A 21,657-nucleotide genomic window follows, 5' to 3' on the forward strand; every position below is an offset into this window, starting at 1 on the left:
ATCCAAGCACAGTTGGGTGGGGCAGGACAGGGTTCAGGCTCTGCAAAGTACAATGCACCTTGGTTTCTTCTACCAGGAATATTCCAGATTGCTCAGTGATCCCCACTGAAAACACATTGACCCCCCTCCACCTCCAGCTAGGGTTAGGAAGAACCACGGAAAGCGTTTTAGAGGGTCTGGGTGTTGTGCTGTGGTGGGTGCTTGCCTGGCATGACTGAGTCCTGGCTTCAAACTCAGATGTGGCTATATCCCAATAAAGCCAATTGATGACACTGGAATTCGGGTGTCAGAAAATACTATTTGATTTAATGTAAACACAATTTTCTTGACTGTACAAAAGCCTGGCAATAATAGGTTAGATTAGATCAGTGACACAATTTGCCAGTCCCTATAGTGAAATCAGGCAGCCTCATTTCAGCTGTCTGACTTATAGAGTCCACTTCAACAAGCCCACTGTCAATTGGGGGGGGGGCGAAACTGAGTAACCATTTACCCACCCAGAAGAAGAACACATGCACACCCATGCCAATAGGGCAGTGATGCTGCACACTGACTGCTATAGAGCAGACAGGGTGGCGTGAACATCAGTGGAGTGCCTGCTGACCACCAGCCACGCACCAAGCAAGAATGTGGTTCCTGCTATATAACCACCCACAAATTCACGCCTTTGGAGTGTGGAGTCAGGAGGGCTCTCCCCAGAAGGGAGATTTGAGTTGGGAGGAGCAGAGTCCAGAGTGCATCTATGGTCTTACTGATTCTGCTCACCTGCAGAATAAAGGGACAATACATCAATGTGGCAGGGTTGGTTTAAAGGGCGTATGGCAGTGCCTGGTATACAGAAGGTGCTCTATGAATGCTTCTTTCTGGCCTGGCCTGTAGCAAGCTCTGCATTTATGTGTAGTTTACAGTAGGCACCCCTTACATGGCAGCTTTGCCGTGTCTGATATACAGAACACATTGCATTCATACTGAGTTTAGGCATGGCATACAGTAAGCGCCTTGTCAATGCCTGACCCCATGCTGGCTGCACACTGCAAGAATGTGATAGGTTTGTATCATGCCTGGCTTGTGCCTGGCATACAGCAGGTGCTCGGTTCATGCTTGGTCAGGTTGCATGAGTGACTGTCTCGCGCTCGGCATACAGCAGGTGCTCCACTAATAACCTGATTTTATTCTTTGGTTTACAGCAGGCGCCGCATTCATGCCCAGCTCCTGTGCAGCATGCAGTAGGCACTTTGTTCTTGCTTGTGCACGAATGACAGGTATACAGTTGGCACCCTGCAGGGAGGCGGCGGTGAACAGAGAGGCCAGGTGCGTGCCGCCGGGCCCAGCGCGTGTGAGCGGGGCCCGAGCCCAGCTGAGCCCTGAGGCCCAGTCCTCCACATTCCCACAATCCCGGGCGGCCCCGCCCGGCTCCCGGCTGCGCGGCCCCTTCCCACGTCGGCGCGTCCCGACGCGCGCGGCCCCCCCTTCGCTCCACCCCGCCCTCTGGCGCAGAGGCCACGCCCCCACGCCCGGTCCGCTAGTCCCACCCCCGAGGTGCGCGCGCCGGCTTCCGGCCATTCTTATTGGTCGTGCCGCCTGCCAGTCGTCGTGGGCGTCAAGCGCGCTAGGTTGTCCGGCGCTGTCGCTCGGTCGCAGCGGCTGCGGTTTAGCGGCGGCGGCTGCGGCGGGCGGTGGTGGCGGCGACGGCTGTGGCGGTGGTGGCGGCGGCGAGGCGACGCGGACGGCGGCAGGGTCCGCGTCGGCGCGGCCGCTCGAGCGGAGGACCGGCGGCGGCGGCCGAGTGGCGGCCCGAGCTGAGGGCGGGGCCCGGTGCAGCAGAGGCGGCGGCTCCGGCGGGCCGGGCCGGGCCGGGGGCCGGCGGCGGCGGCCGGGGCCGCGACGATGACTCTGGAGTCCATGATGGCGTGTTGCCTGAGCGACGAGGTGAAGGAGTCCAAGCGCATCAATGCCGAGATTGAGAAGCAGCTGCGGCGGGACAAGCGCGACGCGCGGCGCGAGCTGAAGCTGCTGCTGCTCGGTGAGTGGCTGGCGAGGGCCTGGGCTCCGCCGCCCCGAGCCCCGGGGCCGCCCGGTGGCGCTGCCCGCCGCCCCGAGCCCCGTCCCTGAGGGGCTCTCGCGCCTCCGCCTGCCCGCCGCCCCTTTGCTGTCGTCCACGCCGGCTCTCAAGACTAGGGGTCGCCTGCCTTCCACCCCTCCCCACTCAGTGCCCCCCTCCCCGACCCCGGTCTCTTCCCTCCTCCCCCTCCCCCGGGCTGTGACCCGCGGGATTCCACTTCTCGCGGGGTACCAGGTGGATCCCAGCCGTTACCTGCCTGGCCCGTCCCCCTCTCCCCCATGTCCCTGGTCCCTTCAAAGCCATCTTCCGATCTTCCTTCCTTTGCCGGCCAACCGAGGCTGGGTGGACGCCTCTGGGGGTGTCCAAGGAGGCCCAGTCCGCTGGGTGTGCTGGAGGTGGTTGGGCCTCCTGGCCGTCCTGTGGAGGCTCCTGCTGCCCCAGGCACACCTGGTGTCCAAGCCTGGCCACCCAGGCCCAGCTGGCAGCGTGTTGTCACCCCAAATAAGGACCCAAATGAGAGCAGGGAGGAATGGCCCTCGCAGTGGTTTACAAAACAGAAGCTGTATCCCTGTCACCCAGGGCCTGGGTAGGGGAGGCTGGAATGGCAAGCTGCACAGACCTCCAGAGTTGCAGGAAGGGGGGTGGGGCGTGGATGGGGCTGTCTTGGAGTGGGAGGGGCCGATGGAAAGGGAGTTGGGGGCAGTGGGGTCTGACACAGGCACTGAGATCAGAGAGTCTGCTGACAGTGTTTAGAGTAGGGCCTGATGTCAGAGACACGTAGAGACTGAGTAATGTTAGCAGAGGATCTGGGTGCAGAGGGGCTGGGCAGAAGGTGTTGTGTAAAGACGTGTTTGGTATAGAGGAGCTGCAGTTAGAGGGGCTGAGGCAGATGTGGAGGCTAGTAGTAGAGCAGGCCTTGAGGTGCCCATGGGCTGGGGGCCGGCAGTCATGGACAGGTCAGTGTCCCCAAGGCAACATGTGTAGCCCCCAGACAATGGCCTTGGTGGCATAGCTTTCCGGGTACTTTTTCCCAAAGTGGGTGTGATTTCTCCCAGGGGCTCTGTGGCTCTGGGTGTCCCCCCAGGAGAAGACAATGGACAGACTGGAGCACTGGCTCCTCCGCTGGTGGAACCTTAGTGACTCGTGGCTGGCATGGACTGGCTTCTGCCCAGAGTAGGAGACTTTCTGTGCTTCGGAAATGCGGGTAATGCTGAGCACTGGTGGCTCATGCCTGTAATTCCAGTTACTCAGTAGGCTGAGATCTGAGCGTCCCAGGTCCAACCAGCCTCAGCAGACAAACCCAAGAAACTCTTATCATTTGTTAATCAGCAAAAGTCAGAAGAGGAGCTGTGGCTCAAGTGGTAGAATGCCAGCCTTGAGTAAAAAAGCTAAGTAGAGTGTGAGGCCCTGAGTTCGAGTCCCAGTTCCCAGCACACATACACAAAAGAAATGCCTGGATTGTGCCAGGTGCCTAGAGTTGTTGGGAGTGACTTTTGGCTCTCCTCTTGTCCTGCACCTGCTGGGCTTGAGGTCGACTGGACTCACATTTTGCCAGAGGCTTGGAGTGGAGGCCCAGCTGCTGTGTCTGTAGTCCCACACAGCCTGCTGTGTTTCAGGTGGATGGTGTCAGGGTATGCATGGCAGGTGGGTAGGGGAGAGAGGACAGCTGCAAAAGCTGAGAAAGAAGCCCTGAGGCCCTGGGTGTGCTGGGTATTGGGAGGGCTTCACAGTGGAGGTGATGTTGGGCTGTTGGCAGCCAGGGGCCCCTTGGACAACCCTACAGACCCTTTGTCCCATGCTGAGGGCTTTGCGGGTGGGGGGTGCTTGGTGTGCGGGGAAGGGGACGCTGGGGCTCAAGGGTGCTGAGGAGGGGAGTGGTCACTGCATCCCTGCCCTGTACCATCCCCACCTGTAGGGATCATGCCAAGTCAGCAGCCCAGCAGCCAGAGAAAGCACTGTCCTGTGCAGCAAGCAAGCTAAGGGGGGCTGAGGGGCTCCAGGGGGCCCATGCCCACTGTTCCTGCAAGTGGGTGGCAGGTGGTACACCAGTCCTTAAGCACAGACCCCATGGTCTCTTTGGTCAGGGATGGCCCCGAGGCTGGGGTTTGCTTTTCCTCTGGAACAAGCCCCCATCCCACTGCTCCCTTTTGGGTGGCAGAGTGGGTATGGAAGTCAGGGCCTCACCCTGGCTCCCGGGGACCACTTTCACACCTGGGTCTGTTACCGGCTAGGAAAGGGCCTTGTCCTCTGTCCTGCCCGCGTGCGGTCCCCCTGGCTGTCCATGCCTGTGATCCTGGTGCATAGAGCCGGCTGTTCTCTCCAGGGCGTCCTGGGCTATGCAGGCCCTTGTATGGTCTCTGCCCTCCACCCGTGCCATGCCAGGAGCCCTACTCTTCACAGTGTGTCTTAGTGTTTCTTGGCCACGGAGTAGGCTGTCACGGGTGTGATCAGCCAGTGGTGGGTGTGGTGCCACGCCAGTCTGTTCCAGGGTCTTGCCGGTTGCCCTAGGCTGGTCTCCCTTGTGCCTGTCAGTGGCAGCCATGGGCTGGAGGGACACGGGGTATGTGGGCTAGTGGATGTGTCCTTCCAGCCTCTCCCATTACCACTGCTACTGCTGCTGCGGCTGCTGCTGCTGCTGGGGTCCCTGCGTGCTCGCAGGGCCTCCCTGACACTTGGTAGCACAGCCACCTAGGAGACTGTTGCGATCCTATGCCCAATTTTCTGGCTGGAGAAAGGCGAGGCCTTGCTGGGAATGCCTGCTCCCAAGGCCTGGCGTGTGCACAAGGCCAAGCCGGCTGCTGGCGGGTTTCTAAATAAAGCAGGGTGGTCAGTCCTGGAGGCTTCCTGTCCCCTGTGCTGCTGGCTGGGCAGCCCTAGCCGGATCTGCCCGGGGGGCGGCTGGAGGGCTGGGTGTGCCTCCCGTGCCCTACCCGGAAGGAGGCCAGCAGTAGGGTGGCTGTCTCCTGCCTGCCTGCCACACCGACCGTGAGAGGGAGTGGGAGACCCCACAGGCGCCTTGCCCCCAGCCGAGCTGTGCACTGTTTATGCTAAATCACTAAACCCCTGTCAGGGCGTAGTCCTGGAGGCGCCCCAGGGGCCTGGGAGCTGGAGGCCTGAGCTCTTGCATCCACTGTGCCCTCAGTTTCCTTGCCTGACCCCGAGCCACTCAGCCCCTGGAAAAAGACAGTTTGCATGGTGAAGGGCTCGGGGCGCAGGCAGCACCTGAGCTGTGCCCACAGGTCACCCAGGGCCTTTGTGGCCGTTCCCGTGGCCTCCTGCCCTGTGCCCCAGCTGGCTGCCGAGGAAGGAAGTGCCCGCCTCCCTGCCAGAGGCTGTCACATGTGGAGTTGTGAGGTGGGGCCCTGCTCTGGCGGGGACAGAAGCCTGGACAGCCCTGGGAGTGCGGCCATGGGCATCAGCCGTGCTGGCCGCAGGCAAGGAAGCCTCAGGGGAGACAGCAGGGTGATAGTTGAGCCCCTCTGAGTCCTCAGTGGGGTGCTTGTGTTCCTGTGATTGGGGACAGTAAGGCTCTAAGGTGTCCTAGAGCAGGCCGCTGTCAGTGTGGGGTCCTGACTGAACTGGAGCAGTGCTTGGCTGGTTCTTCCTGCCCAGCCCCCTCTCCCTTGACCTCTGCCCTCCCTCCTGCCAGCCCCCTCTCCCTTGACCTCTGCCCTCCCTCCTGGCAGCCGTCACACCTGTTCTGGGGTGGCTAGAGCTTTTGAACCTGTCACCTGGGCCTGGCTACATCCTCTGCCCAGACCCCATTCCAGCCTCCTCACAACCACTAGTGCCCAGCCTCGCCGCCCAGGTGGGATGCCCACTGCCGCCGCCAGCTATGTACTTACAGGTGCCTCCCTTTCCCCAGGCCAGGTGGGGTTGAGAACACAGGGAGCGCTCTGACAGTGCTATTGTTGGGGTGACTTGCTGTGGCTTTCCTGCATCCCAGGGTGCTGGGAGGGGCATTCCACAGAACTCGTGTATGGGGCTTCTCCCCTTGGCACTGTGGATGCTACCCCCCCCCCCATTCCATGCCAGGAGCGCCCTGCTGGTGACAGGCACAAGTCCCTGCTGCTACTGGCAGCTTGGGCAGCCTGTGCCCTGTGCCTGCACGCAGGGCGCCCAGCAAGCCATGTGAGCCCATGAATGCTGTGACTCCTCATAGCGGGGTCTGGGGCAGCCTCCTGCCAGCTCCTGCGGTCCCACTGTGCCAGCCAGCAGGAAGGATGCATGTCCCCTGCAATCTACAAGCCCTCTGTCCCCATTTGTCAGGGATGGTGGCTACTCTGCTGCCGTCGTGGGTTACACGTGTGAGGACAGGTCGGTTCCTGGCCCACAGTGGGCGCGGCAGCGGAAGAGACTGTGTCCCCACTCCATGCTTGCACAGCACTGGGGTGCAGATGCCCCCTTCATGGCACCAGGCTGCCAGGTAGAGAGACTTCTGTCCCTGCTGGGCCTGGCATCCTGTGTGTGGCGGGATTCTGCCCAGCGACTGCCTGCTGTCACTGGTGGGGTCGGGGGTGGCAGGATGACAGGGTTTGGTCCTACCCCATTATCAGCCCTGTAGGGGTTCCCATGCGGGTGGCATGGGCTGGCCTACTGTGGAGTGAACTAGCTCCCACTCGTGGGGTAGTGAGCCAGCAGCAGGAAGAGCTCTGCCCTGGTGTGCCATGTCCCCGGGCCCACCATCAGGCCATGCTGGGAGGGTGAGGGCTGACCAGGTGGGACCTCAGTGGAGGCCCGGCGGGAAGTGGGCTACTTCATGCTCTGCTCCCTTGTCTCGGGCAGCCTCTATGGTGGCAACTGCGCAGGCAGGGTTCCATCCTTGTCCTCAGGTGGTGTCTGTGGCTTGGATTGGATTTGGCCCCAGAGACCCTGGTACCGGTGGCTTGTCCTCAGCTTGGTACTGTTGGAAGGCTGGGGCCTGGTGGGAGGTCCTAGGTCATTGGGAGGGGGGGTGTCCTTGAAGGGGATAGGTGGACCCCACTTTTCTGTTGGTGCCCAGTTTGACCTCAGCCTCATTCTTGCTAGGCAGTTGCTATAACCACTGAGCCACGCCTCCAGGCCTTCATGCTCTATTTTTCAGCATTGGGTCTTACATTTATTTATGCCCTGTTTGGCATGGACCTTGTCCTCCTGCCTACATTATGCCCAGCTTTTTGTTGGTAGAGACAGGGTCTCCTGAACTTTTTGCCCAGCCTGGTGTAGAACCATTCTTTCTGATCTCTGCCTCCTGAGTAGCTGGGATTATAGGCATGAACTACCATGCCCAGCACTCAGCATCTTTTGTGTCCCAGCCGTGAAGGATTTGCATCCCATGTGCTCCTGCTGTGTGGTAGGCTGTCCCCATGAGAGGCCTGTGAATGGATCTCCTTGATCACAGACTGGAACCTCCAAAACGCATCTCCTCTTTTTAAGTTGATGGTCTTGGGCGCTCATTCAGCCAGGCTTGCCTGGCTGAGGGGCTTTGTAGAGGGAGAAAACTAGTGTGGAGTCAGAAGGGTGAGGAGTGAATGTCACTGGCATGGGTCTGGTGGGGCTGGCCACGCCCCCCAGCTTGATCTACACTGCCCCACTGGAACTTGACCTGTGCAGCCATCAGCCTCCCTACCTTTAGGCACCTGGGAAGCTCAACACCAGCCCCTGGCAGACTCTGTCACCACCATGGAGATAAGATTGGGCCTGGAGTCCAGAAGCCATCTGTTACTCCCTTTGATTGCCATGTCTGTGGCCCACAGGCCACAAGAGCACTCTTGAGGGCATCGGCCTGTGGCAAGGAAGCCACCCAGCTTCTCAGCTCCCAGGAGGGTGTGAAGGGACAAGGTGATTGATAACCTGGGCTGGCAGGGCAGGGCCATGGCCTAGGACACCCCAGTATGTTCAGGTCAGCCGTTAGTACTGTGTGACCTCAAGATGGCTGCGTTCCCTCTCTGGTGCCCCAGCTCTCAAACAGAACCCACAGGGATAGCTCTTCCCAGGGTTCTGGAGATAAGGTGAAGCTGGGGTGGGGCAGTGTGAGCTGGACCGTGGCTGTGGTCCTCAGCCGCGGAGGGGCCCTGGCAGCAGTGGGCCTCCCCTGACTCTAACCTGAGGGTCACACAGAGATGGCATGCCTGTGTTGTGATCCTGCAGGTCCCGCCACACCACAGCATCCCGGCCGCAGCCACCAATGGCCAGGCTGTGACCCTAGAGCTAGGACATGGCTTCTGAACCCCACTGTGACACAGCATCCATGTTCTAGTCCCAGATATGGCCCCTGTGCTGGCCAGCATAGTGTCTATTCATCTGAATCTTCATTCATTCATACATATGTCCGTCCTCCTGTCCATCCATCCATCCATCCATCTATCCATTCAACTACCCATCCATTCATGTATCCATCCATTCACCCATCTGTTCATCCACCTACTCATCCAGCCATCCGTTCATCTACCTATCCATCCGTCTGTCCGTCCATCCATCCATTTGTCTATCCACCCACCACCCATCCTTCCTCCCACCTACCAGATAGGTGTGGTTTTGTCAGGCAGCCTGACTCCCCCATCCCTTCCTTTGGATATTAGTGGCAGCATAGGTTCTGGCTGCTCTTGGTCCTGCTGTGGACCTCATGCCCCGTAGGTGGGGTGGCTGGCATGGCATGCTGGACACAGGGGAAAGGGTTATTGTGCTGTCTGGTTCCAGAGATGTTGGCAGTGCTGTCTATGCAGGGGCTGGGTCTGAGTGGGACCTCAGCCGAGGGAGGGCTGAGGTTCACTCAGCACTGGGGAAGAGTTGGAGGACAGGGTGGTGGACTGCCCTGTCCACCCACGCTCTCAGGCAGGGGCCACAGGACACGTGAAGAGCCTCAGCCAGGGAGAGTGGTGGCCATAGGCATCCTCCATGTTCCCCCATCCCTGGCCCTCCTCCACCCCACGCGTGTTTGCAGCCACTCCAGGCTCCTCTGCTTTCAAGCGCTCTTCCATACTTGCCTCACCCTGCACGGCCCTGGCTCCAGGGCCAGGCTTTCCGGGCACACATCTTGGGGAGTCTGTCACGTTTGTCCTGGCGGCCCTTCCTGAATGGGAGTGCGCCCAGGCTGGCTCTGCGCTTTCTGTCTTGGAGCTGCGTGGCCACCATGGGCAAGGCATCAGTGGCACGGTGTCCTCTATGGCGGGTGTTGACTTGGCCAGGACTAGGGTGCTGGGTGATAGGCTGCGATAGTCCCTGAGTTGTCATGGGAGCTTCAGAGGCAAGGCACCTGCCTCATTGTGTGGCTCTGCCCGGTGCCAGCTGAGCTGTCCCCAGGGTACCAGCACTGGCTGTTGAGTGGTGAACAAGTGCCTGGCTGGGCCGCCAGTGCCTGTGGCCCCTCTGGTTGGGCTCTTGCTCCCGGCCACAGCCTCTCCTGGCCTTGGTGGTCAGGCACCTTGCTTGTTCACGAGCTGCTCCCCAGGAAGGGCATCCATCTGTGGAGGAGTGACTGCCTCCGATGGGGCCCTGGATGACCCTTGTCCCAGGGGAATGGGCCACCCTGTCCCCAGGAGCATTCCCCTGGCTTCTGATGGGGGCTGTCACAGCGGCTGTCTGGCCCCCTGCATTCGCCTTTCGTGTGTGGAAGGGCATGGACAGTGAGCTGGGGGTGGGACACTAGGACTCTGGCCAAGGAACTTTTGGGGTGGCAGTGGTGGGGCTTGTCCTGGTTCCCCTCTCTCGGGTACCAAAGAGCCTCTATTTGGGCGTGGACCTGGTGGGCACTACCCATGTGCTACTTTGAGTTCTGTTGACTCCTGAAGGGACATAGGCTTTGAAGAGGTCCCAGAGGAGCAGACACAGTGCCCCTAGATTGTCCCGTGCTGTTGGGCACCCCCAGTTTTCCTGCCTGTCAGCTGACACTACTGGCCCTGAAGGCACAGGGTCCCTGGTTCTCCCTTTCAGCTGGTACTCCACCTGCTGTACATGTGTGCAGGTGTGTGTGCAACTGTATAAGCGGGTGTGTGCCTTCACCTGGGGTGCTGGCCCTTGCCGCATAGCTCCACGGGTCCCACTATCTGGTCAATGTTTGCTTGTTAGAGAAAAGCATGCATGGCAGCCTCGTGCACCTTGCATTCCCTGCCCGTGCCTGTGCCTGTGCCCAGCACCCCGCCTTTCTGCCTTGTACTTACAGCCCTTCTGGCCAGGGACCTTGGGCTCCGCCTGGCCTCCCCCCCAACTGGGGCTGGTCCTGGGCGCTGACACAGTGCCCTCCCCCATCTGCTCTTCACATCAAGACACATGGCTGATGCTGTTTTGTAAGAGTTTTATTTCCTTAATAATGGGTGTCTCTGCCACGGGGTGGTGTCTGGGCAGGTGTGGCTGTGGTAATGGGGAGCACTGACCTGCTTGTGGAGGGGCTGCTATAGTAGGTTACTCAATCCACCCGCAGCCATGTGCAGCGGTGTGTGGGTGGCTCCCCAGCCAGTATGGGGCAGGGGACTGTGGAAGCTGAGGGGGTCTGGGGGCTGGGGTGGGCACATCAGGTTCAGTGGTCTAGTTCTGGTTGTTCAGCCTGGCCTTGGGACCCTTTGCCCAGCCAGGGCAGCAGGAGGCTCTGTTCATCCTTGGCGGGTGGCCACCTCCTCCTGGTGGCTGCAGGGGGGCCTCTTGCCCACAAAGGGGCACAGCCAAGATGTGGATGTGGCCATGGTGGACGGCCACACTCAGGTGGGCGGCTGAGCCTGCTGGTGACAGCAGCGCAGAGGCCCCTCCCCACGGAGCAGGTGTCAAGGTGTCATGACTGTCAGGAACGATGATAGGGCGCCATTGCCTGGGTTCTTTCCACAGTGCTGGGACCGTGCTGTGTGTCATGTGCTGCCCATTAACCTGCATGGCCTCTCACACAAAAATCAAATTCTGGGCCCCAGAGGCCATGGAGGCCACAGAGGTGGCACCAGGGTGTGGTGTGGTGAAAACACTTTGTGGTTTTCCCCAGTGCGTCCAGAAGGGACAGGAACCAGCTTGATAGGTCACCATATGTGGTGAGCAGGCAGGTGCTAGTCAGGCTGGCATAACCCCAGCTGCACATCATGGTGGCTGTGCTGTCTGCCCTGGGCCTTGTGGTTGACCTCCTCTCCCCCTCCCCACTGCAGGCACAGGCGAGAGCGGGAAGAGCACATTCATCAAGCAGATGCGCATCATCCACGGGGCCGGCTACTCCGAGGAGGACAAGCGGGGTTTCACCAAGCTGGTTTACCAGAACATCTTCACCGCCATGCAGGCCATGATCCGGGCCATGGAGACACTGAAGATCCTCTACAAGTACGAGCAGAACAAGGTGCGCCTTGCTCAGAAGGACTGAGTGAAGGAGGTGGGGACTGGACAAAGGGGGCCAGGACTGGGCGAGGGGCGAGGACAGGGTGATGGGACAGGGGCGGGTTGGAGGGGGTGGCGGGGACAGGGTGGAAGGGGCAGGGATTGGGCATAGAGGTGGGGACTGGGCATAGGGGTGGGACTGACCAGCTTCTGGGCCCCTGCATGGGTCTAAGTGTAGTTCTGTGCATAGGTGGACACAGAGGACAGGCATGGCTGGAGTCTGGGAAGGCCAGCTTACCTCAGTGGTCTGGACACTGCCTAGCTGAGCCCTACAGTTTCCATTCCAAATAGCTTTTCGCGCCCACCTTCAGGATGGCAGCTGAGGCATGAGAAAATGCCTGCCCGCCCCTCTCAAGAGTGGGCAGTGTGGGCCCTGTGGGTCCACAGATGTTCACAGGTCACCCACTAAAGACTAATGCCAAGGTCTTTAGTCACAGAATCATACAACCATCCCTGTGAACATATTCCAGAACATTCTTTTTTTTTTTTTTTTTTTTTTTTTTTGCCAGTCTTGGGCTTTGGATTCAGGGCCTGAGCACCGTCTCTGGCTTCTTTGTGCTCAAGGCTAGCTAGCACTCTGCCACTTGAGCCACAGCGCCACTTCTGGTCTTTTCTATATATGTGGTGCTGAGGAATCGAACCCAGGGCCACTAGGCCATATTCTCGGCTCCTTCCAGAACATTCTATCATCCCCAAAGGAAGCCCTCCCATTCCCTGCCTCTGGCCCCCACAAGTCCGCTTCCTGTGTGTGGTTCTGTCAGTTCTGGACGTTTCCTTTCAGTGTGGCCCCACATTGTGGGGCCTTTGATGTCTGCTGCTCTCACTGAGCGCAGTGGCAGCTACAGCACATGCTGGCCTCATCCTGCTCCTCTGTGTGGACTCAGCCTCCCCACCTTGTGTCCCTTTGTTCAGTTCTTGGATAGAATTGCTGGCCCTCTAGGTGGCTGTCACACTGCTTTCCATGCGGTCACCTTGTGTCTGGTCTGTGAGCACTGGCCATGAAGTTTGTGCTTGGGCTCTGCTGGACCCCACAGCCCTCTTCGTTGGGCTGTTGACTTACTTTTGAGTAGCTTATGATTCACCCAGAGCTTTACAGATCTGTTTCTGCACTGTGCCTTCCTTACTGTGGTGCTTGGATGGATTCCTTAGCCAGACAAACATGCAACACTGAGCTGCAGCTTGTCCGTATTCATTTTGGGACAGTGTCTCACTCTGTAGCCCAGCCTGGCCCAGAACTTGAGGTCCTACTGCTTCTGCTTCTTTTTTTTTTGGCCAGTCCTGGGCCGTGAACTCAGGGCCTGAGCACTGTCCTTGGCTTCTTTTTGCTCAAGGCTAGCACTCTGCCACTTGAGTCACAGCGCCACTTCTGGCCAGTTTCTGTATATGTGGTGCTGAGGAATCGAACCCAGGGCCTCATGTATACGAGGCAAGCACTCTTGTTCTGCTTCTTGAGTACTGAGACTATAGGAATGCACCACCATTTTTGGTCCTCCCTCCCTCTCTCTCCCTCTCTCCCTCTCTCTCCCTCTCTCCCTCTCTCCCTCTCTCCCTCTCTCCCTCTCTCCCTCTCTCCCTCTCTCCCTTCCCAGTCCTGAGGCTTTAACTCAGGGCCTGAGCACTGTCCCTGAGCTCTCTTGCTCAAGGCTAGCATTCTACCACCCTGAGTCACAATTTCACTTTGGTTTTCTGGTAGTTAATTGGAGATAAGAGTTTCATGACTTTCCTGCCTGGGCTGGCTTTGAACCACAATCCTCAGATCTCAGTTTACTGTGTAGCTAGGATTACAGGTGTGAGCCACCAGTGTCCAGCTGGCTTAAAAATTTTTTTCTTTTTACTTTTTAGTTTTGGTGGTACTGAGTTTGAACTCCAGGCCTTAAAAGTTGCTAGCCAGGTACCACGTCCTTTTTGCTTTGATCATGTTTATTTATAGTCTCCTGATTTTGCTTGGATCAGCCTGTATTACAATCCCATTGATGAATGCCAAGAAGCATGGTGACACATGCCTGTTAGTTGAGATCCTCGTGGTCTCCGCCTCTCTGCTCACAGTGTGTGGTAAGGCTGTGTCACCTTTGGAAACAAATTGGACAGAGCACCTCTCACGGAGCCACTAGCTGCCACATGCCAGGACCCCACTTTCCTGTGAGCCGTGCCTCCTTGCCGTCCCCCTGGCAGCGACCCGAGCTCGTGGCATGGTCAGGTCAGGCGCCTCCCACTGTGTGAACTCACAGCCTCTCCTCCCGCCTCCCAGGCCAACGCGCTCCTGATCCGAGAGGTGGACGTGGAGAAGGTGACCACATTCGAGCAGCAGTATGTGAATGCCATCAAGACACTGTGGAACGACCCTGGCATCCAGGAGTGCTATGACCGCAGGCGCGAGTTCCAGCTCTCAGACTCCGCCAAGTAGTAAGTGCCTGCACACGCGCGTTCTGACCTGGGCCCAGTCGTTGGGGCCAACCGCCTGCATAGCAGCCAGAAGGCGGCCAGGAGCACCATGCAAGCTGCTCCTGGCTGGCCCCCGCTCCCACGGCCAGCCCCCACCTCCCACGGCCAGCCACCGCTCCCCATGGCCGTCCCCAGCTCCCACACCCCTCCTTCAGCTGTCCCAGAGCTCTCCGTGTTCCAGTCACTTCTGTCCCCAGTCCAGAATAGGCCAGGCAGCTCCACCCATCCAGGGCCTCCAGATCCACTGTGGGTATCACAGGGCCAGGTCCTGTCCCCATCCTGCTGTCCTGAGCTGGCAACATCTGAACGGGCCCCACCCCACTGTGTTGCTGTGTTGCAGTTACCTGACTGATGTGGACCGCATTGCCACCGTGGGCTACCTGCCCACCCAGCAGGATGTGCTGCGAGTCCGCGTGCCCACCACCGGCATCATCGAGTACCCCTTCGATCTGGAGAACATCATCTTCAGGTGCCGTGTGGGTGGGTGGGATGCAGGGACCAGGAGGCCACAGCCAGGGAGGAGGACCGAGGGCTCAGGGGTCTGGGCTGCAGGCCTGGCTTTGCTGCAGGTGGCTGGGCACCTGGTGACAGGCCCTGGCACCCGCATAGTGCCCTAGCTTACCCAGAGCCACCAGGGGGCAAGGCCCAGTGTGTGAGCCCTGGGGCTGCCAGGGCAGAGGTAGGGCCGCAGGTCCCCTGCTCAGTGCCATAGGATCCAGGCAGCGGGGTTGGGGGGGTGTTCCTCCCTATCTGGCCACTGCCCAGGTTCTAAGCTGGAGTCCTGGAGTCCGAGGAGACAGCAGACACCCCTGTCCTGAGGAGAGGACGCACAGGGATTCCCAGCCCTCCACCAGCACTGACCCCACTGTCCTGCCTGGTGTCTTCAGCCGCACAGGCAGGACAGTGGTCCCCACACTTCCAGGGGCCACTGTGGGGTGAGGGGAGATGGGGCACCACCTGCCCAGCTCACACGGGAGTCCTGGGTTGCCCCGCAGGCATGGGGTCAGGGTGTAGCCCCTGGGTGGGGCTGAGCGCCAGGTTGGCTTGCAGGATGGTGGATGTGGGTGGACAGCGGTCGGAGCGGAGGAAGTGGATCCACTGTTTCGAGAACGTCACGTCCATCATGTTTCTCGTGGCGCTCAGCGAGTATGACCAGGTCCTGGTGGAGTCAGATAATGAGGTGCGTGTGGCCCCTGGGGCTGAGGGGCAGGGTGCGCTGCAGGCCCCCCATGGTGGGCAGCCAGATCACACCCCCCTCCATCCCTCAGAACCGCATGGAGGAGAGCAAGGCGCTCTTCCGCACCATCATCACCTACCCCTGGTTCCAGAACTCCTCCGTCATTCTCTTCCTCAACAAGAAGGACCTACTGGAGGACAAGGTCTTGCACTCACACCTCGTCGACTACTTCCCGGAGTTTGACGGTGAGGGGCGCTGAGGTCGAGGCTCAAGGTGGGACGAGGGAAGCAGACGGGCACCGAGGTGGGGGACATGTGGCCTGGTCCTTCAGAGGTCCTAGGGGTCCCTGGGTCCCCCCTGCAGCTTTCTCTTAGTTTTTTCTTTTTTTTTTTTTTTGGCTAGTCCTGGGGCTTGGACTCAGGGCCTGAGCACTGTCCCTGGCTTCTTTTTGCTCAAGGCTAGCACTCTGCCACTTGAGCCACAGCGCCCCTTCTGGCCATTTTCTGCATATGTGGTGCTGGGGAATTGAACCCAGGGCCTCATATATACAAGGCAAGCACTCTTGCCACTAGGCCATATCCCCAGCCCTTCTCTCAGTTTTGACCTGCAGAAGATCCCAGGATCTGAGTGCTGGTGAAGCAGTGGGAAGTGGGGTTCACAGTACGATGTCTGTGGCTCAACTTGCAGCTTTTGCTCTCCCCCCTGTATGTATGGGGTGTGGGCAGCACCTGCTCCTGCTATTACCCTGTGGCCCCATTGTGGCTCATCCTGGAGGATCTGGTGTGCGATACTGTACCCTCCCTGCCTTGGGGTCCAGGACCCCCCCTCTTTCCCTCCCTGTACCCCAGAGCCAGCAGGGTGGTGGGCAGGAAGCAGCCTCTCTTGCACGTGGCAGGACTTGGCCCATCCTGGTGGGATTGAGTGGGGAGTCATGGCTCTGCTGTGAAGATGGGGTACTCCACGCGAGACTTTCCTCTGTGGGCCCCTGCATCACGGCTGGGTGGCGAGCCACGGGCAGGGATGGGGAAGCAGCAGGGTGACATTGGGGCCACCGGGCTGGGAGGAGGGGGACACGCTGCACCTGGGGGCCCCAAGCCTGAGCCCCACCCGCTATACACAGGGCCCCAGAGGGACGCGCAGGCTGCCCGCGAGTTCATCTTGAAGATGTTTGTGGATCTGAACCCCGACAGCGACAAGATCATCTACTCGCACTTCACGTGCGCCACGGACACGGAGAACATCCGCTTCGTGTTCGCGGCGGTGAAGGACACCATCCTGCAGCTCAACCTGAAGGAGTACAACCTGGTGTAGCCGCGCCCGGCCGCCACGAGCCCCGCATCGGCGTTTGTGCCGCCCTCGCCTTGTCCCCCGATTGTTTTCTACGAAAAGAAAAAGAAAATCCAACAAAAACAAAGCCACCGGACAGGAACCGGGGAACCAAGGAGCCCAGTGCGCATGCGCCCTGGAGCCAGCCAGACCCCTGCCGCTGGCCCGCACTGCGCCTGCGTGGCGTCCCAGGCCCCGCGGCCCGGCCCCCAGGGCCGCCCTATGGGGCGCAGGTCCCTTGCTCTCGTCTCGCCCTCCCCGGTTGGTTTCATTTCCCTCCCCGTGAGGAGGCTGGGGACCCCGAGGCTGCTGCCTCGGTCTCTTTTAAGTTATTGCTGTCCACGGCCACGCCGCGTCTGCTCCCCGGACTCCAAGAAGTGGGGCGCGCGGTCTGCGCCCCGCCGCCGCCTGGGAAGTGCCTCACCGTTCTTTTTCTGTTGTCATTTTTTAAAGACAAAACAACTTCACCCAGCTCTGCAGGGCTGAGCCTGCAACTCTGGGCCCCCAGGTCCCTCGGGCCGGTCCTGGGCAGAGCCAGCCGTGGGGAGCCGGGCAGGGCGTGCCGGGGTTGTGGGTGTGGAAGCGGCGGGGCGGGGACGTGTTCAGAATATTCTCAGGTCTGTCCCCGAGACAGGGGACCCGGCTCGTGGCTCCGGGGGCCTGGGACTGGTCGGCGGGCGGCTGTCCCGGGGCCTGCGGGCCCCGCTGGCCACTCCAGGGCCACGCGAGCTATGCCCGCACGCGTGGCTTGGCTCCGCCCTTCCTTCGCACTTTGCCCCCGCGGGGGTCGCGGCCCCGGCGGAGGAGGCCTCCGCCCCGCGCCACGGCTACCCACGCGGTCTGTGCCATATCGGGCCCCGCGTTCTGCCACGCTGCGCAGTCTCGCCAAGCGCGGCCCGACTCACTTAAAGGGAACAGGACTGGGGGCGCGGCAGCTGGGACGCCCCAAGCTGGCCAGTGTTAACCTTCTCCAGGGTGGTGTGCCAACCGGCCCGGGCCTGGGGCCACAGCCAGGGCGCCCCCGGGGGCGCGGCAGGCCCGGCCATGGGCAGAGCCTTTGCCCGGGCGCGGCCACCTCGCTGCCCCGGCCACCTCGTGCCAATGGCCCGGGCAACCCGTGCAGCGGCCCGGCAGCCAGCCCGGAGGAGGCAGCGGCGCCTCCCTGTACATTACACAGCCCACCGCGGACGACTGAAAAGTATTTAAAGAGAATCTTGTATCAACGCTGTTTTTACACTTTGCGTCGTTTGCGCTGCATGGATCGTGGGGGGCGGGAGGGAGGCCGGTCCCCCGGCTCCGCGCCAGACCGGCCAGGGTGGGGGCGCGAGGGGCGGGGCAGCAGCTGGGGCTCTGACCCCTTAATCCAGACGCTCCTGATGGAAACCGACTTTTCATATCTTTCTCCTGAAATGAATTGTTTTAAATTGGAATAAATTTTGTTCCTAAACGCTGCAGTCTCTCTGTTCAGCCTGCCCGCCTTTTAAACAAAATCCTTGGTCTCGCCTGTCGTTGCAGCAACTCAGGAGACCTGAGGAGCACGGTTCAAAGCCAGCCCAGGCAGAAAAGCCCATGAGACTTGAGCTCTAATCTGTCACAAAAAGCCAGAAGTGTAGCGGTGGTTCAAGTGGTAGAACATCAGTCTTGGGCAACAAAGCTCACGGACAGTATCCAGGTCCTGAGTTCAAACCCCATGACTGGCACCAAAAAACCTAAAAGTGGAAAGACCACACCAGCTGCACCGAGGCTGAGGGGAACATGGGGTCGTGGGACAAACACAAGGCTTCCTGTGAACCACAACCGAAGCTGCGAAGGTCAGGGGCGTGGCTCCGGTAACAACACCCTCCTAGTAAGTATGAGGCCCGAGTTCAAACCCCAAAACTGCCATGCAACATGCAAAAAGTAATTGTAGCAAGAAGCCCACAATCTTATCATTTCGCCCGTGTTTCAGGACATGAGTGGTACTTGGCAACATTGAGCAGTCACGGGACCATGATGCCAATGCCACCGTCCATCTCCCACAGTGAAGCTGTGAATTAGGCTGATAGGAAGGTGGGATGTCAGCTTTTTGGGTACATCCCAGTGTTTGGAATGGCTGGAGCTTTGCTAATCATGCGCGCATGTGCTGCGGAAAGGGGCAGAATCTGTACCGGAGGCCTGCGCTCGCCACTGAGCCTCCCTGGCCTTCCTGCTGGGCTTTGAGGAGCTGCCTGACTGCCTACCCCGCGGCCCCCACGTGGTACCTTCCCACTCATCTGACTCAACCATTCCACTTTTTCCTCTTAAAAGTTAATTTCCTATTCATCAGTCACACAGGCTTAGGGCCCCTGAGTGTGGGGGAGGGGACTCTCATGGCTGCAACTCCCCCCAAAGATGACATAGGTCAAGGGGAGAAGAGGATTGGCCAGTGGGGACTGGTTTAGATGCGCGTATAGGAAAGGCCTTTCTGGGAAAGTGGCCTGTGAGAGAGGCCCGAAGGAGCCATGTTGCTACTCGGCAGCACCCAAGGCAGAAGGCAGAGCCCATGCAAAGATCCTGGGGCAGAAAGGAGTCTGGAGAAGCAGTGAGGGGCCCATGTGGCTGGAGCAGAGGAAGGGAGGGAGGACAGGAAGGGAGAGGATGGGGCAGGGCCTTGGTGGGCTCCTGGACGACTTGGGCTTTGATCCTGAGGGTGGTGGGAGCCTTGGAGGGCCAGGGACCGAGGAGAGGACCTGACTTAGTGCTTACAGGCGCCCTCTGGTGGCCACTGTGAGAGGAGGCGTGGGGATGGGTGTCATACCCCACGGGGTCCTGCAGGTGTCACCCCAAACAACCCCTGGCCTCTTGGTCCCGCCCCCTGCCCATTCCTGTCACATTCATCCTGAATCTGAAAGACGCAGAATGGGGCGGGGGTGCGGGGGGAGGGCGGGGGGGAGGGGGGAGACTGTCCCAGTATGTGGAGGCAGAGGCAGAAGGATCTGGGTTCCAGTCGAGTCTGGGCCTGGAACGACAAAAAAACAGTTGCTTTCTCAGTGCTTATAAATGTGCATTGTCACTCTACCGCAGTCTGTTACATGTATAATGCATGTCTAAAAATGGTTCGTTACTAAAATGAATGCTATGATCCAATTCAAGACCACAAACCTTGAATTTGTCATTAGCTTGACACATTCATGTGGCAGAACAGCACAAGTATGCCTGAAGCTGATACTTTTTCTACTAAAAGAAACTAGAAGCAGGGGCTGGGGATATGGCCCAGTGGCAAGAGTGCTTGTCTCGTATACATGAGGCCCTGGGTTCAATTCCCCAGCACCACATATGCAGAAAATGGCCAGAAGTTGCGCTGTGGCTCAAGTGGCAGAGTACTAACCTTGAGCAAAAAGAAGCCAGGGACAGTGCTCAGGCCCTGAGTCTAAGCCCCAGGACTGGCCAAAAAAAAGAAGAAAAAAGAAACTAGAAGCAAGTGGTAAAGAACAAAAACAACTGGGTACTGGTGGCTCACGCCTGTAATCCTAGCTACCCAGAAGGCTGAGATATGTGGATTGCAGTTCGAAGCCAGCAGGGCAGGAAAATCTATGAGCCTTTTATCTCCGACTACATGAAAACCAGAAGAGATGTGGCTCAAAGTGATAGAGCACTGACCTTGAGCAAAAAGAGCTCAGGGACAGCCCCCCCACCCCCCGCCTTGAGTTCAAGCCCCAGGACTGGCTAAATAAATAAATAGGAAAAACTGGAAAAATATTCCCTGAAAATAACAATAAAAACAAATTTCTGCCCAGATTTGCCCAAAGCAAGAGGAAACAATGGGGATGAGGACGTGTGACTAACAAGACCACCCCCCCCCAAGAGACAGCACTGCTCACCCCACAGAAATGAGTCTTAACATGTAAGGAGCAAAGAACACAAAACCTCTACCACCTGACCCAAAAAATACATGCGGATTCAGAACTGTGTGTGTTACTACTTTAGCCATGCCCCAACTGCTTGAGCCACGCCCTTGACCATTCTGGCCACACCCACCTCACTGAGCCGTGTCCCGGTTACGGGCCACGCCCCCTTGACACTGAGTCAAACCCCAGGCCCTGCTTGTTTGGGTTTTTTTTGCCAGTCCTGGGGCTTGAACTCAGGGCCTGGGCACTGCCCCCGAGCTTCTTTTGCTCAAGGCTAGCACTCTAGCTCTTGAGCCACAGAGCCACTTCTGGCATTTTCTGTGTATGTGGTACTGAGGAATCGAACCCAGGGCTTCTTGTATCCTAGGCAAGCACTCTGCCACTAAGCCACATTCCCAGCCCTGCGTTTGCTGTTTTGGAGTAAGGTTTTGCTTTCCCATGGCAGCGGTCTGGGTGGCAATCTGCTTGAGCCTCGCCCCACCAGCCCTTTCCACTTCCAGTGTTTTCAGGACAGGAATCTTCGGTTTGTACCAGGAGAAGCTTGAGGCCCCGCGGATCCTCTCTATGCTTTCCACTTACCTGGGGTGACAGGTCCAGCGGAGACCCCCCCTCCCCGCCTCTGCTTCCGGAGGGCTGAGCCCTCTGGCTGCCACTTGGGCGATGTTTCTGTGTCGTTTCAGTTTGGTGTGTAAGATTTCCAGTGGGGCCATGTGGCTCAAGTGGTAGAAGGCAGGTCCGGCAACCACATGGCACTGAGTTCAGACCCCTATATTCCCGAAAAAGGAAAAAAAGTTCCTGGCCAGGGCCCTCACTGCTGTGTCATCATATGACCTCATGATACATTGCAAAACCCCACGTGGACAGGAAGCAGCACCCCAGACTGTTTCAGGAACTAGAGAGTTTCTTCTTAAATGAGGAAAACTGACCAGAGGCTCCTACGTGGGGGTGCTTATTCAGAGGCCAGAATTCTGGGTGCCATAGAAGATGTTAAAGAGAGGGTCTAAACTGGGGCTCACACCTGTCATCCTAGCTACTCAGGAGGCTGAGATCTGAAGGTCACAGTTCAAAACCAGCCTGGGCAGGAAAGTCTATGAGATTCTTATTTCCAATAAACCACTAGAAATCCGGAAGTGGAGCTGTGGCTCAGCATGATAGACACTAGCCTTGAGCACCCAGGCCCTGAGTTCAAGCCCCATACCTGACAGAAGTGGGGGAGGCCTTTCACTGGAGTGGCCAGCCAGGGGTAGAGTTGAGGGGCATGTCCCCTGAGTGTCCCCAGCCTGCTCCTCAAGCCACTTTTATCCCAGGGGGGGTCAGGGCCCCCAGCCATTTCGTCTGCCAGTTGGTCCCTTGGTTGTGGGGGATGAGCTGGCCCAGCGACCCTGGGGCCCTATCTCACTTCCTATCCACCTTCCTTAGGCATCAGCAGCAGGAAAACCGCACCTTTATCCTCTACTCTC

At 59.0% G+C, this 21,657-nt stretch overlaps 1 protein-coding gene across 1 annotated transcript; it reads left to right on the top strand.

Annotated features, from left to right (window-relative positions):
* The first annotated feature begins 1,726 nt into the window (after positions 1-1,726).
* Positions 1,727-16,427, top strand: Gna11 (G protein subunit alpha 11). Its single transcript, XM_048342055.1, has 7 exons — positions 1,727-2,023; positions 11,164-11,348; positions 13,635-13,789; positions 14,169-14,297; positions 14,879-15,008; positions 15,097-15,250; positions 16,126-16,427. Exons 1-7 carry the CDS (start codon positions 1,888-1,890, stop codon positions 16,314-16,316), a joined length of 1,080 nt encoding a protein of 359 aa, XP_048198012.1. The 5' UTR covers positions 1,727-1,887; the 3' UTR covers positions 16,317-16,427.
* Positions 16,428-21,657: the final 5,230 nt, after the last annotated feature.

Source organism: Perognathus longimembris, chromosome 3 (assembly GCF_023159225.1).
Source record: "Perognathus longimembris pacificus isolate PPM17 chromosome 3, ASM2315922v1, whole genome shotgun sequence".
NCBI lineage: Eukaryota > Metazoa > Chordata > Mammalia > Rodentia > Heteromyidae > Perognathus > Perognathus longimembris.

Coding starts and splice junctions, on each gene's coding strand:
- Gna11 (XM_048342055.1), top strand. CDS start 1,888: ATGACTCTGGAGTCCATGATGGCGTGTTGCCTGAGCGACGAGGTGAAG. Junction 2,024..11,163: donor GCTGAAGCTGCTGCTGCTCG/GTGAGTGGCTGG, acceptor TCCCCACTGCAG/GCACAGGCGAGAGCGGGAAG. Junction 13,790..14,168: donor CTCTCAGACTCCGCCAAGTA/GTAAGTGCCTGC, acceptor GCTGTGTTGCAG/TTACCTGACTGATGTGGACC.